Genomic DNA, 15,755 nt, shown 5'->3' on the forward strand with positions numbered 1-15,755 from the left:
GTAGGGTGGAGCTGGACACACGGAGAGCCGGTGGGATAACATCTTTTTCTGAATGCGTTTTAGATGATCACCGTCATCACCGTGTCAGTTCAACCGTTCCCCTATTTAGGTATGTACTGTCTGACTTTAGTTCAACTACTGTGTATCTTCTCTGCAACCTGTCCGAGTGGACAAACAGAACTACTCAAATGTTAAGTCTGTTTTAGGAGGGAGCTTAACAGGTGTAATTATGAGACCACTTTGCCTCGGCGATGTTTTTTTCTGTTGCGCACAGAGCCATGCAGCTTGCAGAAGGCATTGAACGCAGCAGGGCAGTAGCTATTAAATGTAAAGTAGGCTATCAGTATGCTTTCTAACCGCAGAGCAGAGAAATGCTGGCTCATTTTGTAGCTTTCTGTTCTTTTGCGCTACTCCAGCGGATGAGCGAACCTTGGGGAAAAGCGTTACCCCTGTGACCGGAGGAGGCTTGGATTCTCCCGAGCTGGTGACCTCCTGCTCTGGGGGACAAATCCTGCCACCACCTGGCGTCACCGCTCCTCCAGCAGACTGAGAGCGAGGGAGCACACCGATGCCTCCGGCAGCCCCTGATGCTAGGCAGTGCTCCGGGGCTTTCCGGTCGGTGGGAGAGGCTGGAGCCGCGGCCGCGCGCTAGGATGCTGCGCCAGGTGTTGCACGCGGGCCTGAGGACTTCCTTCCACGCGCTCGGCCGGTTCGTTGCGAGCCACCCGGTGTTCTTCGCCTCGGCGCCCGTGCTGATCTCCATCCTGCTGGGTGCCAGCTTCAGCCGGTACCGGGTGGAGGAGGATGTGGAGAGTCTGCTTGCTCCCAAGCACAGTTTGGCTAAGATAGAAGGGAACCTGGTTGACAGCCTCTTCCCCGTGAACCGCTCCAAGCACGCGCTCTACTCAGACCTGCAAACACCCGGCCGCTACGGGCGCGTGATAGTCACCACACGAAAGGGGAGCGTGCTGGACCCGGTTCATCTGGACACTATACTAAAGGTATGCACAAACAACAATCAGGTTTGAAATGATGAATCAAAGGATATTCAAAGTAACACCATGAATAAAACACAGAGCATTAAATAATTTATAGTATACACAGAATGAAAAATGAGCCTCAACAACAAGTGCTTAACCGAATGGATTGATAATTTCAACATCAATTGCTCTCTTTTAATATTTGAGAGGTATTACATTAACATTATCCTTTTTTTCCAAGGCCACTTGCATCAAGTGCAATAAATCATGAGGATACCAACTCAGAACAGCAAGAAACATTCAGATACATTGACTTCATATAATCCAAACCATGTTAGTGGTGGTGCATCAGTAACAAATTAGGTAAAAATGTAAAGTATTACAGTTTTCTGTGTGTGCCTGTTTAATTGAATGGCCATGGTGAACATGTTGGTTTTCAGTCTGCGACGCAAGAGGTGTAGACATTCTGCTGTCCTGACATAAATCAGAAGTTTGTTTCACCATTTTGCCAGGAAAGGTAACAGGTGTGTCTTTGTAGAGGTTTACTTGGCCTAAAGAGCCTATTGGCCGATGCAGAGCAAAGTGCATGTGCTCGAGTGTATGGTTTAACCATATAACAGATGAAGGAGCTGATCCAGTTACTGCACAAACTATTTTTTTTGTCGAAGAACAGACAAAAAATTAAACAGAGGCCCACTAACAATCAGTCATTTTAGGACTCAAAGGTTTGGAAGATTCTGCTAATAGCGAGTGCTAATGCCAATTTAAGACACAGCTGCCATCTGCAAAGGTAGACTATTTCATAATGTCTCTTCTGTGCCATTTAAATCACAATATGCATCAAATCTGGCTGCCATGCCTCTACAGATTCCAACTTTTATTTTTAATGCTTCGATCTATTCGGAAATACTGTACAAGAAACCTTTGAGGTTAGTATCTGCAGTACGAAACACAAATGCAAGCTGTCTTTCTCCTCATTCTCACTGATTGATAGTCATTACACAGAACAACAGTCCAATTTCAAATAACCCCCGCAAACCTTTATAGTTACGAAGCAGGGCATATTAATTTAAAGTGGAGTTACATGGAGCTCGGAGGACTCTATCTCTTCATCGCTATTGTTTAATGGATTTCTGAGTATTAGTTTGACAGCCCTGGAGTAAGTAGACAAATTATTTATCCAGTTGTGTTTAGAGCTTACAGACTAATAGCCCAGAGACATTCAGCTCTATTATGTGGGTGTTTGTACATACCATCTGTCCATGAATGTGTGTGTGTGTGTTTGTCATTATTATTGGGAGCCATTTTACATATAGCTTGAGTATAAAGTTGGTGCATAGAGGACTGGAGACAGGCTAGCTCTTCTGTGAGAGTGGAACAGGTTGATGCATAAAAGCAGGTGTAACAAATAGCCGACTGGTGCATCAGTTTGAGTTCCTATGTTTCCCAAAATGCCATCAAACAACCTGTGACAGTTGGAACAGCTCAGAACTTGTTCCACGAGACAGCAATATCAGTGATAGCCAGTACTAGACAGGTTCATCACTGGAGCAGCAAGAGTATAGTTGTGGGTCACAATGCACTGAATTCTGGTCTAGCTTCAGTGAGAGAATTGGAAACTCTTCATCTTCTATGATGGATTTTATGCTGTTGAATTAAAGGATGAACAACCTTGTCAGTCAAACCCATTATAGACAGACATACAGTCACCTTGAATTCGTAGAATACAATTTGGATCCTTGGTTTTGGAATTCTACCCATTAGCGGCTTGCTTTCTTGGTACATTTGACTATTTGTATCAACAACACACTCTTTTCGATTATGCAGTATAGACTAAACATCTATATCTCTGTTCTTTTTTTTTCTCCAAACAACAGCGATAACTCAGAATTCAATCTTTATAAAATATAAATCCACCAAATATGAACAGTTGCCATATGTGAACATTGTTAATCTTCATTTAACCTCCATAATATATATTATCTAATATTTTGCACACTCACTTTTTGTTCTTCTCTTCCTGCTGTTACTTGTGTCACTCATCAATGACCATTAGACCAGATGCTGGTCTTATAAACAGGAATTAACACTAGACAGTTTAATAAATAGTTTTTAAAAAAAAGTAAACATAGCTTTATTTTCAATAATGATCATCTAATAAACACAAATATTTGTATATCATTTGTTAAACATATACATTTAATAATGATGTGTGTAGCCCTGGAAACTGTACATGCTCAAAAGATTAATGATTGGGCTTTTAAAGTTAATTTAGTGAAAAAGGCACTTGGATCGGGAATTTTAACGTCGTTCCAGGAAATTGCTAACAATAAAACTGAAAGATTGGCATCATTTGGCTGTAAAAGGCGACAAAAATTAAATGAATAATTGGTCAATTTTACAGCAGTACAGCTTATTGAAGGAACTTTTAACATAAAGCATCTATCAAGACACATACGCACACACACACCCTCCCTCTCTGAAGGAAACGCAGTTCTCTGAGGTAGGAAACAGCTCTGCCCATGTTCTCTGTGGCAGAGACTGGCATCAGGCCTGTTGCTTAGTAACCAGTTCTGTGGATGCTGGCACTGTTGTCCTTTTGCCTTAGAAATGGTGGAAGATTCTAAGACTACTATTGTTACTCTGTCAAGTGAGAGACACACACACACACACACACTCCCCCACACATATCTTTCTCTTTTTCACACGAATAAACAGCAGCAGTGAAAGCACACAAAGTAAATGAGCCACACACTGAGTTTTGCTGTGCTGCACACTGAAAAACTTTGATGGAACTTTTTTTTCCTTTTGCCACAGTTGTATCCTTGTGCCACTGGGAGCTAACCCGTGTATGCATGTGTTTTATTTTCTGAAGCTCCACAAACGAATCTACCAGATGCAGGTGACGGTCCCGGCCACAGGTGTCAACAGCTTCAACTACTCCTTCTCCTACCTCTGTCTCCCAGACGACAAGAACGTGTGCATCATCGATGACATCATCCGTGCCATGGAGGAGATCCAATCAGCTCGCGTCTCCAACAGCACCATCCCAATATTGCGCTACCCGATCACGCAGCTGGCAGACGGGAGGCAGGCATACATTGGCCACCAGCTGGGTGGGGTGCAGGGCTGGGGTCCCAGTGGGGGGGTGCGTGGTCAGGGGAGTGGAGCCAAGGGAGAAGGTGTACGTTCTGCAAGGGCGTTGCAGCTCACCTACTACCTCCAAGCCCGCGGCGGCCTAATGGACCGGGTGGCCAGCCAATGGGAAAATGCCTTCTGTGCTGAGTTACAGCATTTTGCAGCATTGCACCCTAAACTGGGGTTGCACCCTTCTACTTCCTCTTCTCTGAGGACAGACTTCCAGTTCTCCTCGGTGCTGGCACACCGCCCCCTGTTGGCTAGCTTGGGGGCGTGTGGTGTGCTCGCCATGCTCTGCTGCACCATGAGGGACTGTGTGAGGTCCAAACCCTGGTTGGGACTGCTCGCTCTGCTGTCGATCACTCTGTCGGGCCTCACTGCTGCTGGGATACTCAACCTGACTGGGACCACCTACAACTCTACTTACCTGGGCATCCCTTTCGTCATGCTTGGTAGGTTTAAAACTTAACACTTTTGGTGACTTTTGAAGTTCTTATAATTCTGTTTCTCCATGTTTCCATCCTCCATTTGTCCATAAATAGCGTTTTTGTTCAGATCGTTTCCAGATATACACTTTTTCAACACAAATTAATCAATGGAGGGAAGGTGTGAACCATGATGAACACTGCCTTGTGTCTGCGTCCCAGCTCCTCTTAGGGGATGTGCAGATGCCAGCCTCAGGCTAAATGCCATTTTAAAATAGACAGATCATCAAAATGATTGACAAGTGGCCGGGCATGAGCTAGACTTGGCAGTAACAATGCATTTTCAGACTGGGGTTAGAAAACAAAATCAAAAGGGACTGAAAAAGTATGTAAGGGTTTTGGAAGTCTGTATCAAGTACAGGGCTGGAACCATTACATTCTTTTTCATAAATAATTTCCAAAAGAGTTATAGATTTGAAGAAAAATACATTTTTAATAGGCCGGTATGTTTAAAGAGTGTCTGAAAACCCCTAAACCAGCAATCTGCAGCAAAATGCCAATTCCCAGTTTTGGATGTCACATCTTGAGACATGTCGCAGAATGCTTGACCAAACTAGGGATGCATAAATCTAACTTTTTGTATACAAATTCAGATAACAGTCCCCTCTTTTTTTTCTATTCCTTTTTTATGCAAGGTATCATGACGCCAGGGATATCCATGGCACTAAAAACAGCAGCCAAGTGTGACTCATTAAACAGAAATTATAGCAAAAACACTGAATTTTATAAATCAATAAAAAGAAAACAATATTTAATTTGGATCCAACAACTCATCACAAGGTCAATACAGTGAATGCGGCAGGCAGACTTTGTACTGATAATGAATCATAAATCATGAAAATATTGCAGACTTGACATTGTGAAAGCACCAATATTGTCGCAATATTGATATTGAGGTCGTTCATCACAAATGTATATATGACCTAGAGAGAGACTGGGAAATGTATTCAATATATTTAACTAGAGATCATCTTGTCAAGAGATCACCCATGCTAAAGTGGGCCAGAGTCCCTATACCCCCCATCTGCCCTTGCTCAGACCACGCCCATTTTAAAATGTGCCTTCATTTCTCAAAATCTTCTGTGTGATAGTGACGCTTCAATGTGTTTCTCAAGGACAACTATTTGACAGAAACAGACGAACAACACCAGCTGTCCAGATGGTAACAAATAAAGTTACTGATTTACTACATGTATTTTGATGGGATATATAATGTAAGTGCAGCAAGTATAATTTTTTCTATTTTCAATACATTTTTTTTGCCCTATAAGATATTGCAGTCCCAGATAAAAAAAAAGGAAATGATGAAAGAGAGAGGAGATGACTTGCAATTAAGGGTAAGCTTCCAGGGCGCCCGAATAAAGAATTCAACAAACTAGGAGCAGGACCCCCCTGTGAACACACTGCATACCATCTGGTGAAGGCGTACTTACACTTCATCTTGAGTGCATGCATTCTAAATACTGTAGGATGTGCTGTACGTAACCACTACCACACAACCACATGTAGTCCATACCATAATTACTCTGTAATGCGGAGGAGGAAAGGCTGCTGTTAGGCTTAAAATAACCAAAGCGAGCACAGAAGAGACAGGGGAATAGACAAAGAGAGGAGGCTCCATGAGATATCACTCCAACTGGAGCTTCAGATAAGGATTCTTTTAGCTGAAAATGAAGTTAAACTGTGGTTAGAAGGAAGTCGGGGAGGATTATTCCAAATCAAGTAGGCAGTAGACAGAAAAAGGTGGGAGGAAGTGTGAGGAGAGAAAGAAGGATGTGATTTCACAGTAAAAAAAAGGAGGAGGGAGAAATACTGTATACAACATTTAGCCTTTCTCTTTTTCTGAGCAGAAGTAATGTTTTCACACAGAAGCTAATTTGTCTGCAAAGCTTGCACAAAAGCAAACTAATGTGTGGATTTGATTCATGTGTTTCTGTTCAAAGGGGGGTACATTGATTATGTAAGGTCTTCAAAGGACAATTTTAATCTAATATATAATGATATAAAAATGTATTTTACCATGGTTCATTTTCAACACGTTTCAAATAATTATAGATATCAAGTGAGGTACTGAAAAATCTAAGTACAAACCCTACCCAGGCTATTGTTGTCTCTGCAAGACTGCATGTGTGAAATGCTTAATCCATTTTATGACTCAACAGTAATATCGAGGGTCTGAAAGGGTTCTGGCAAAAAGACACACCCGGATTGTCTTTCCTCATGTGTTAGTACCATAATGTGTGTCTGTTGTCCATCACTGGCCTGTCTCAAGCTCTGTTAAATGTCAAAATCCTAGGGCTAGTGGCGTCCCCAGACTCTCGTTTTTCGCGCTCCTGTTCTCTCTGCAGCATTAACCTCCCCACCTCTTCCACTGTCATTCACTGTCTGATTCCCTCTCCTCCAAACACACACTCAAAACACACACACATTCACAGATCAGCATACTTCTCTCAGACGCACCCACGCCTGAAATGTCGGTACGTTACGCCTCTGCTAAGTGTTTCGCCATGGTAAGGTCACTGAAGAGAGAAGGGGAGGGGGGTGGGTGGGGGGCTGTCAATGGTGGATGCCATGGCGACCACAGTAGAGCAAACCATTAAAAAAAAACATCTGTTGCATGTGTAGAAACATGCATGTGCATGCCAATGAGACTGAACAAGCACATGGAGTTGGTGCATTTGAATCATTAAACGTACGTGTTCCTATACTCATATTTACATTATGCAGAGGGGACCGTTTAAAAGCGGGCCAGCTATTTCACTTCCTTTGTGCAACTTGAAACATGCTTCCTTAAAGGTCCCCTATTATGCACAATGCACTTTCTAATGTCTTTTATACATAAATATGTGTCCCCGGTGTGTAAGGAGACTCACAAAGTGTCAGAAAATACAACCCTCTCTCTTTTCCTCCTTACCCACATCTCTAAAAACGGGGGTACAAACGAGCTGATCCAGATTTGCTTTGGTTATGACATCATATCGGAAATATGGGCTGGCTTTACATTGAACTCCTGGCAACGTCCCGCCCACATGACACGTCCTAACCTATCATCCCCCATATACAGTCGGCTAGCTGAATCGCCCCAGTAGCGTCTGTGTTTTTTGCCGGCTCTTGCAAACAAGATGTCTAAGGCAGTCGAACGCTGTGCTGTTTCTGGCTGCAACTCTACGTTTCAACGTTACAAAATGTAAACATTTCATTCGACCTTATTAGCCAAAATAACTCAAAATATTATTAATATCAGCTCATTTCCATTTAAAGCTACAGAAAGCGGAATCAGCAGCTGAAAGCATGCTCTGCTTGGTATTTTGAGCAAAACACTTCAGAGACATCTTTTTTTATATATCTGAGACTATATAATATGCCTAAGAAAGAGTATAATACGAGATGTTTTAAAAATGAATGAATTTAAAGGAAATGGGGGCCAATCAAAGTTTATTGAAATTAGCTTTACATATCCAGCATGAGCTGCAAAACCAAAATAACACAATGTTAAACCTTCCAACTGTTTGGTTCCCCTCAGGTCATGGCCTCTTCGGCTCTTTCGAGATGCTGTCGTCATGGAGGCGAACTCGGGAGGACCAGCACGTAAAGGAGCGCGTGGCGAGTGTCTTTGAGGACGTCATGCTGCGTTTCTCCGGCTCCACCATGCTCCATCTGATGACCCTGGGTCTGGCCGCCTCGCCGCTCACCAACATGGAGGCTGTCCGGCTATTCTGCCGCACCGCCACATTGGCTGTCACCATCAGCTACATTTACATGCTGTCCTTCTACAGTTCCTGCCTGGTGTTCACTGGGTACCTAGAGACTGGGTACAGACATGGCTGCTTCTGTCGGCGAGTCCCCAAACCGGAGCGCCTGGACTCTAAGCCAGCCTGGTACAGGTGTCTAATGTACACTCGCTATCAGGATGAGGCCCAGACAACCAACCCACCACCCATCGGGGTCGGCAACAATCACTCTCACACGCCAAACTCTAACCTAACTCACACTCATGCACACCCACACCCACACCCACACCCACACCCACACCCACACCCACACCCACACCCACACACGGCAAACAACCCTGCCGCGCATGGGCTTGGTCATGTGGCTAACTCCACGCACACGCATCCGCACACACATTCCACAGCTCACATGGACCCTAATCCTCAGGACTCTCACCTTTTGCTGGGATGTGTGAGGCGTTGCTATGGAGACTGGATCACTAACACCTATGTCAAACCCTTTGTGGTTCTGCTGTATCTGGTTTACATCTCCTTTGGATTGATGGGTTTCCTGCAGGTGAGGAAACACTTACAATATTATACTCAAAGATTGCAAAACACATCATCCACCTCATTTAGCCATTGTTTCTCATTGCACTGCTCAATTTTATTTACCACCATTGGTGCAGTGCCATATATGTCTATAAATTTAAAGTGACCTGAACACCAATTCTCTAAAGTAAATGTTTGTAACTTACACACTTACTCACCACTTGACTGATGATGTTGTGTGGCTCCAAGAGTTCAAAAAGTCTTATGACACAATTTATTGATATTTACCATTGCTTAATATATTTATCTAATTGGTATTTACATTTACCCTACCATCTGATGTTCTTTATAGGTGCAAAGTTTAAGATTTTGCACATTTAAAAACATTAAACGAATTAAATAGTTTAATCTTCTAGTTTAGTTTCAGTAGTTATTTTTGCATATTCCGACCCACTGACTTGACTGACAGGCATCGATTAATAAATACCCTGTAAATATATCATCCTAAGAAGAGAGAGATATAGTTAAAGAACAATACACAATATAAAAACCCCACAGATGATTGATGAATTAAGATTGTATGCCATTTTAGCGGTTTCATATTCTGTTTCTTTTGAACATGTGGCTCAGGAACTACTTATTGCATTTGAAATATTTTCTTCCAATGTTTTTTTATGTGTTTGTTTTGGTCAACAGTGCTTAAAACGATGATGCACTGTTTAATCTGTAAATAATATATTGTTTTGTTATTGACAGGTGTCCCAGGGTTCAGACCCCAGTGCACTGGTTGCCATGGATACAGCAACAGTATTGTACACCCGTGCCCAGCAGCGTTACTTCAGCTCATACTCCCCTGTCATTGGATTTTACATCTATGAAAGCGCCCCCTACTGGAATGCCTCAGTTCAACGGGACCTGCTGGAATACGCCAAAGGCTTCCAGCGAATCAGCTGGCTCGAAGCATACCTGAACTACCTGTCAGATAACAACCAGTCCACCAGCCAGCCGCGGGAAAACTTCACCCACACGCTCCGTCACTCTTTTCTACGCGAGCCGCAATTTGCCCACTTTGCTGATGACATCATATTTGCGGAGCGTGGTCAAGGTGAGGAGCCAGATGTGGCGGCGTCGCGAATCTTCCTGGTGGCCAAGACAACGGAGAACAAGCGGGAAGAGATGTCAGTACTGCTGGACACGCTGCGGCGCTTGTCGCTGACCTCGCGTGTCCGCTTCCTAATCTTCAACCCCTCTTTCGTCTACCTGGACCGCTACGCTGCAGCGGTCAGCTCCCCCCTCAGACACTCACTGCTGGCGGTGCTCTTCCTGTTGGGTCTTTCCTCTCTGGCTGTAGTCGAGCCTTTAGTATCCGTGTGGCTTGGCCTCACCCTGCTCTCGGTTCAGTTCGGGGTGCTGGGCTTCATGACCTTATGGGGTGTGGAGCTGGACTGCATGTCTGTGTTGTGTCTGATCTCTGCCTTGGGACATTCTGCAGACTGCAGTGGCCCCCTCCTCTGCGGTTTCGCCTCAGGTCGAGGTGACAGCAGGACTCGCTGGGTAAGAGTGGCCCTGGAGAGACACGGGGTCCCCTCTCTACAGACGCTTATCTGCTACAGCGCCGCCCTGGTGCCTGTCGGGGCAGTACGCTCCAACCTCACACACACACTGTTTCGCTGCCTCACCCTGACGGCCGGCTGCTCGGCCCTTCACACGCTTGCATTCCTGCCGACCCTTCTCACTTTCCTGCCTCCCTCCAAGACCCGGGGAAACCGACCTGAAGGAGACGGCCAGAGACAGGAGGTGGAGTGCGTTGAAATGAACGACAGCACTCGTGTGGTTGACCAAATCACCACTGTATGAGCATGAGATGAGGGGCTCTTGGTTGCCCTGGTGACTGCCAGCTGGGAATTGGTTCCATGTAATCGGAGCAGCTGCTATTCACGCTGAAGACAAGAATGCCAATACGTGTGAAACAAGGAGGAAAAAGAAGGTGTCACTAAGAAAAAAAATTGAGGTAGAGAGTCTAGAGGGAACAGTAAAGGAGAGTCTAGTGGCAACTGAAGAAAACGAGAGTCAAATGCAGTGTATCCATGGTTACCTGCTTGTTTTCTAGTGCTGCGTGGCATGTTAATGAGCTCTTTTCCAAACAGCCAATCAGATGTTGAGGCTCAGGTGAGGTCAGGTCTGGCTGTGACATTATCACAGAGGAGCAACCACAATTTTCACGTGTCCAAAAGTTGCTTTAGATCTGATCACACTGTTTGGCTTCTGCTATCTGTGTTCACCATATCAGTTCCATAGCTGCAACAACATGAGGCTATCATCTGTATGACTCGAGTATTTCTACTTTAATGCTGGACAAATAAAGTCAAATCAAGAAAACAAGTGGTTTTGACTTTGATGCATGATAAAGTTTTAATTGAGTTCATTTTTAACATTTTCAATTGTTTTTATATTCGACTTTTGGCTTTTAAACCTTGGTCCACAAACCAATATTTTGACACTTGAAACACATGATATTGGTGGTTATGGCTCACGGTTTTTTTTTTTTGTGCAAGGGGCAAACTAAATATTATATTTCATTCATTATGAAAATGTCAAAAAGTTCATCATAAGTCACAATTATTGCTGTAACAAATCAACTCAATCAATTACATTTCAGAGACACATATTTTCCAGCTTACCACCCCAGACTGTTGTGGATGCTTCCTGCAGAGACGGCTGGTGTCTGATATTTTGTGGAATCAAATGGCATTTGATGCTCCCAATGTGTCTTTCCTAAGACAACGTCCCACATCTCTTGGTAATTAAAGAAAAACAATGGTAACAGTTTGCATTTTAACTATAATTCTACATAATACATAGTCCTTATGAATCCTCTTCTTGACGGTGAGTTTTGGACCCTTTTTAACTTATTAACACGGAAGGCCCTGAAAGGTAAAAAGCAAACATTTGGTGAAACAATTTCTAAGTCTGTCAAGGCTTGAGAGTGGAGCAGTGAGGATCGAAGTGCAGTTACTTTGGAGGATAAGTATTATTGTATGTTGATCTAGAATAAACAGCTGGGCCAAACAAGGCCAAAGAAACTCTCTCAACATAAAGATCCCACATCAAGAATCTGACAACAACTGAAAGAAATCCCAGAACTCAAATACACGGAAGACTATTCGAAAGGAAAAGACACAGGTTGGGAGGGAAGAAAAAGACAAGGTGAACGCAATCAGGTAATCAAACAGGAGGGAAACACAGAGACAGGAAGTAACAACAGACATTACACAGGGTGAACACTTTTCAAAATAAAACAGGAAAAAAAAGAAAGATCTTGACATTACAAAATAAAACTGAAAAACTCATACAGATCGTGACAAGTCTGAACAAAAATGGTTTGCTGTCCAGTGTTTCATGACATGCCTTGATCCTTTAATTTCTTATTTTTCACATGGGGGGGAAACAATTTTTTCAACAACGTTTTTGTGTTTTTATTGCAATTGTTGTTGCGGCCACAAGAGTGCAACAATACACCATCCACCTATTAAGAAAAGACAACAGTCATTGTGGCCTTCACACCTGTTCTGTATTTTGCAGGAAGTCAAGGACGCGCAGTGTCGAATGTGTAACTTGCCCGCCAGATGTAAAATTGATCGTATTACAGTTTAATTATGCGTATAACATACCAACATACAAACATTACTTGTTTTATCATTAGATTGGGAAGTAGTTCTTTCTTTTGGCCAAATAAATATGACAACAATAAAGACAGCAATATGGGTTTTTGTTCCCGATGCCAATGGATTATACTTCATGGGGTTGATTACCTGATTAGTATATTCTCCCTCTTGGGCCACATGTTTTAGCACCATGTGGGTTTGCCATTTTTCCCATAGCCTGAGCAGGTTGATTCATACCAGCCCTCAAAGAGAAAGATAAGAAAAATGTAAGTGAAGGAATCTCTTTTTTTCAGGTACCATAGTTCAACACATACATTGACTTATCTGTTGCTATACAATAGGTCCCATCATCATGATTTGAGTCAATGTTAAAACGAAAAATACAATGTAACCAGTATTACTTAACCTTTATTTGCTCAAAGCACCATATTAGACAAGACATAACCAAAACTGCACGCTTTTGAACCAACACGATGAAAGCTTGATTCATTCACTTAAAAATAAAAAGTCTGAGAGCAATTTCTTCCATCAGGAGATGATATTGGCAAATAAACTACATTTTTTTCCCCTCCTGCATTAGAAGGAAAAGCAGTAGTTTAGTTAGAGTTTATATTGTTTGAAATTAATGTATTGTTCTCTTTTAACCTCCTGCGTTTCTCCCCCCATAGGGAAAAAAGTTACCTTTTACTCTTTCTGCAATCATCTTGAAGGTCTGTGTGTGTGGGAGTGCTTCCTGTTGTTATTCCATGCTTTTCTGACACTTGCCTGTTCTGTTCAAATGATATGTGAATCTCTTCTGGATATAATTCTTTCAAAGCACATGCTGCACTAGAAGGTGTATTTAAGTAACTTTTCTAAATAATTCCTAAAAACATGTTCAATAGCCATGCATATAAAATGAAACGGCGTAACCAAAAGCCCATTAGTTCACACTTTGATTGAATATTGGTGTAATATGGGCCTAATACGGGTGTAGTAGCACTGCTATCAAACATGGGTTTGATAGCAGTGTAATAACAGTGTAATATGGGTATGATAAGGGTGTAATACCGGTGTATGAATTGTGTAACATGGGTGTTATATGGGTCTAATAACAGTGTAATATGGGTGTAATAACAGTCTTATGTGGGTGAAATAACAGTGGATATGGGTATAATAAGGGTGTAAATCAGGTGTAATAATGGTGTAATAGGGGTGTATGAATAGGTGTTTTATGGGTGTAATGTTGAAATTAGCAATCAGTTAATTTTCCAATATATTATATGTGATTGCCCATTTAAGGGTGGACAGAAATTACATTTGAGGGTAATAGGATTTTTTTGTTAAAAGGTAGTTTGTCGGGAACTACTATTGGGCTCTGTCAGATAAACATTACCCACATTTTCTTTTTGATTTTTTGACTTGTCCAATCCTTTCAGTACAACATTTTCACAATTTAATAACCAACAATTTGTTTTTTCTATAATATTTTTTTTATTTTACATGCATACTTTTGTTTGTTTGCCAGTTTAATTGCAGGCTTAGTTTAAGAGTTATTTTGGTTAGCATACATAATCAAAATTAAGTTAAAAGCAGCATAGTGCAGTGTATCTAAACTTCTGTTCATCAATCAGTTATAGTTTCTGACATCATTTTTACTAAAATGTAATTATATACAGATGTTGTACGTCCATACTTTTCCCTTTCATCCTTAAGAATGCATACAATGTCTTTTGATTTTTGTTCTTCATAAACAAGGCCTATAGTTCCTGGTGAGAAGAGTATTTTTTGATTAAAACTTGAATTTAGTCCCTTGTTTTAAATGGTTGATATTCATGTGAAATTCTTCGCTCTGACTTTGAAGTTGATTATAAGTCTGACAAGTACTATTTGCATTTACTTTACCACAGCCTCTCAAGGTAACCTTTCTCCTTGGGACTGGGAGGAAGAGGGAATAAAACATTACATATACATATTCAAAACTCTTTAAAATACTTGGACAAGACAGTCCAGATGCTCTAAAGGAAAGTTTGCCCTTTGAGTTTTGATTCACTTGAGCTTGAAGTAAGGGTACCACACACACACACACACACACACACACACACACACACACACACACACACACACACACACACACAAACACTCACAACTAGCTGACCTTTAAAATGCTGTGTCACTGAAGAAGAACAGTAGCGTGCTGCAGTTCTCCTCTGCTGAACTGATCTGAGAATGTTTTGTTACCGCTTGGAAAAATTAACAAAGGCTGACACTTGATCTGTTGTGAAAAAAAAATGCTGTTGCCTTTTTCCCCCCCTTGTGGCCAATAGTTAACGACTTACTGTTATTATCCGGATGCTTCTGCACCACACACACACACACACACACACACACACACACACACACACACACACACACACACACACACACACACACACACACACACACACACACACACACACACAAAGATATTATAGACAAGTAAAGACACACTGAGATTTCAAGATCTGTTTTGCCCTGAGGCTGCTTTTGTCTTTTGTTAGTCTAGTCTCTTTGGATTCATTTTAAAGCTGACGTCAGAGGCCATTCCTCACATTCACAGCCACAGCGTCAGTGTATTTGTGTATGAATATGTGTTTGTGAATGTTTGTGTGAGTGAGAGAGAAGATGTCTAACCAGTTTGTCAACCTGATTCCTACATATTATATTTGAGCCTACTTTTCAATTTCTGCATGCATGTTTTTTGCAATTTGTTCAACATGCATACCCACACACACACACACACACACACACACACACACACACACACACACACACACACACACACACACACACACACACACACACACACACACACACACACACACACATACACACACACACACACACACACACACACACACACACACACACACACACACACACACACACACACACACACACACACACACACACCAGATGAAAGCTAATACCCTGTCCAGGAACTGTCTGGTCCTGCATCCTGTAAGACCAGCTGCTGCCGTAATACTGAGAAAGAGAAAATACACAGATAGATAGATAGATAGATAGATAGATAGATAGATAGATAGATAGATAGATAGATAGATAGATAGATAGATAGATAGATAGATAGATAGATAGATAGATAGATAGATAGATAGATAGATAGATAGATAGATAGATAGATAGATAGATAGATAGATAGATAGATAGATAGATAGATAGATAGATAAAGTGGACTGATATATC

General features: G+C 42.0%; 1 protein-coding gene across 1 annotated transcript; it reads left to right on the plus strand.

Moving 5' to 3' along the window:
* The first annotated feature begins 587 nt into the window (after positions 1 to 587).
* ptchd1 (patched domain containing 1) lies at positions 588 to 11,216 on the plus strand. The gene is made up of 4 exons (XM_063873820.1): positions 588 to 1,001; positions 3,856 to 4,570; positions 8,127 to 8,890; positions 9,622 to 11,216. Exons 1-4 carry the CDS (start codon positions 588 to 590, stop codon positions 10,720 to 10,722), a joined length of 2,994 nt encoding a protein of 997 aa, XP_063729890.1. The 3' UTR covers positions 10,723 to 11,216.
* The last annotated feature ends 4,539 nt before the right edge of the window (positions 11,217 to 15,755 follow it).

This window comes from Eleginops maclovinus, chromosome 21 (genome assembly GCF_036324505.1).
Source record: "Eleginops maclovinus isolate JMC-PN-2008 ecotype Puerto Natales chromosome 21, JC_Emac_rtc_rv5, whole genome shotgun sequence".
Classification (NCBI taxonomy): Eukaryota; Metazoa; Chordata; class Actinopteri; order Perciformes; family Eleginopidae; genus Eleginops; species Eleginops maclovinus.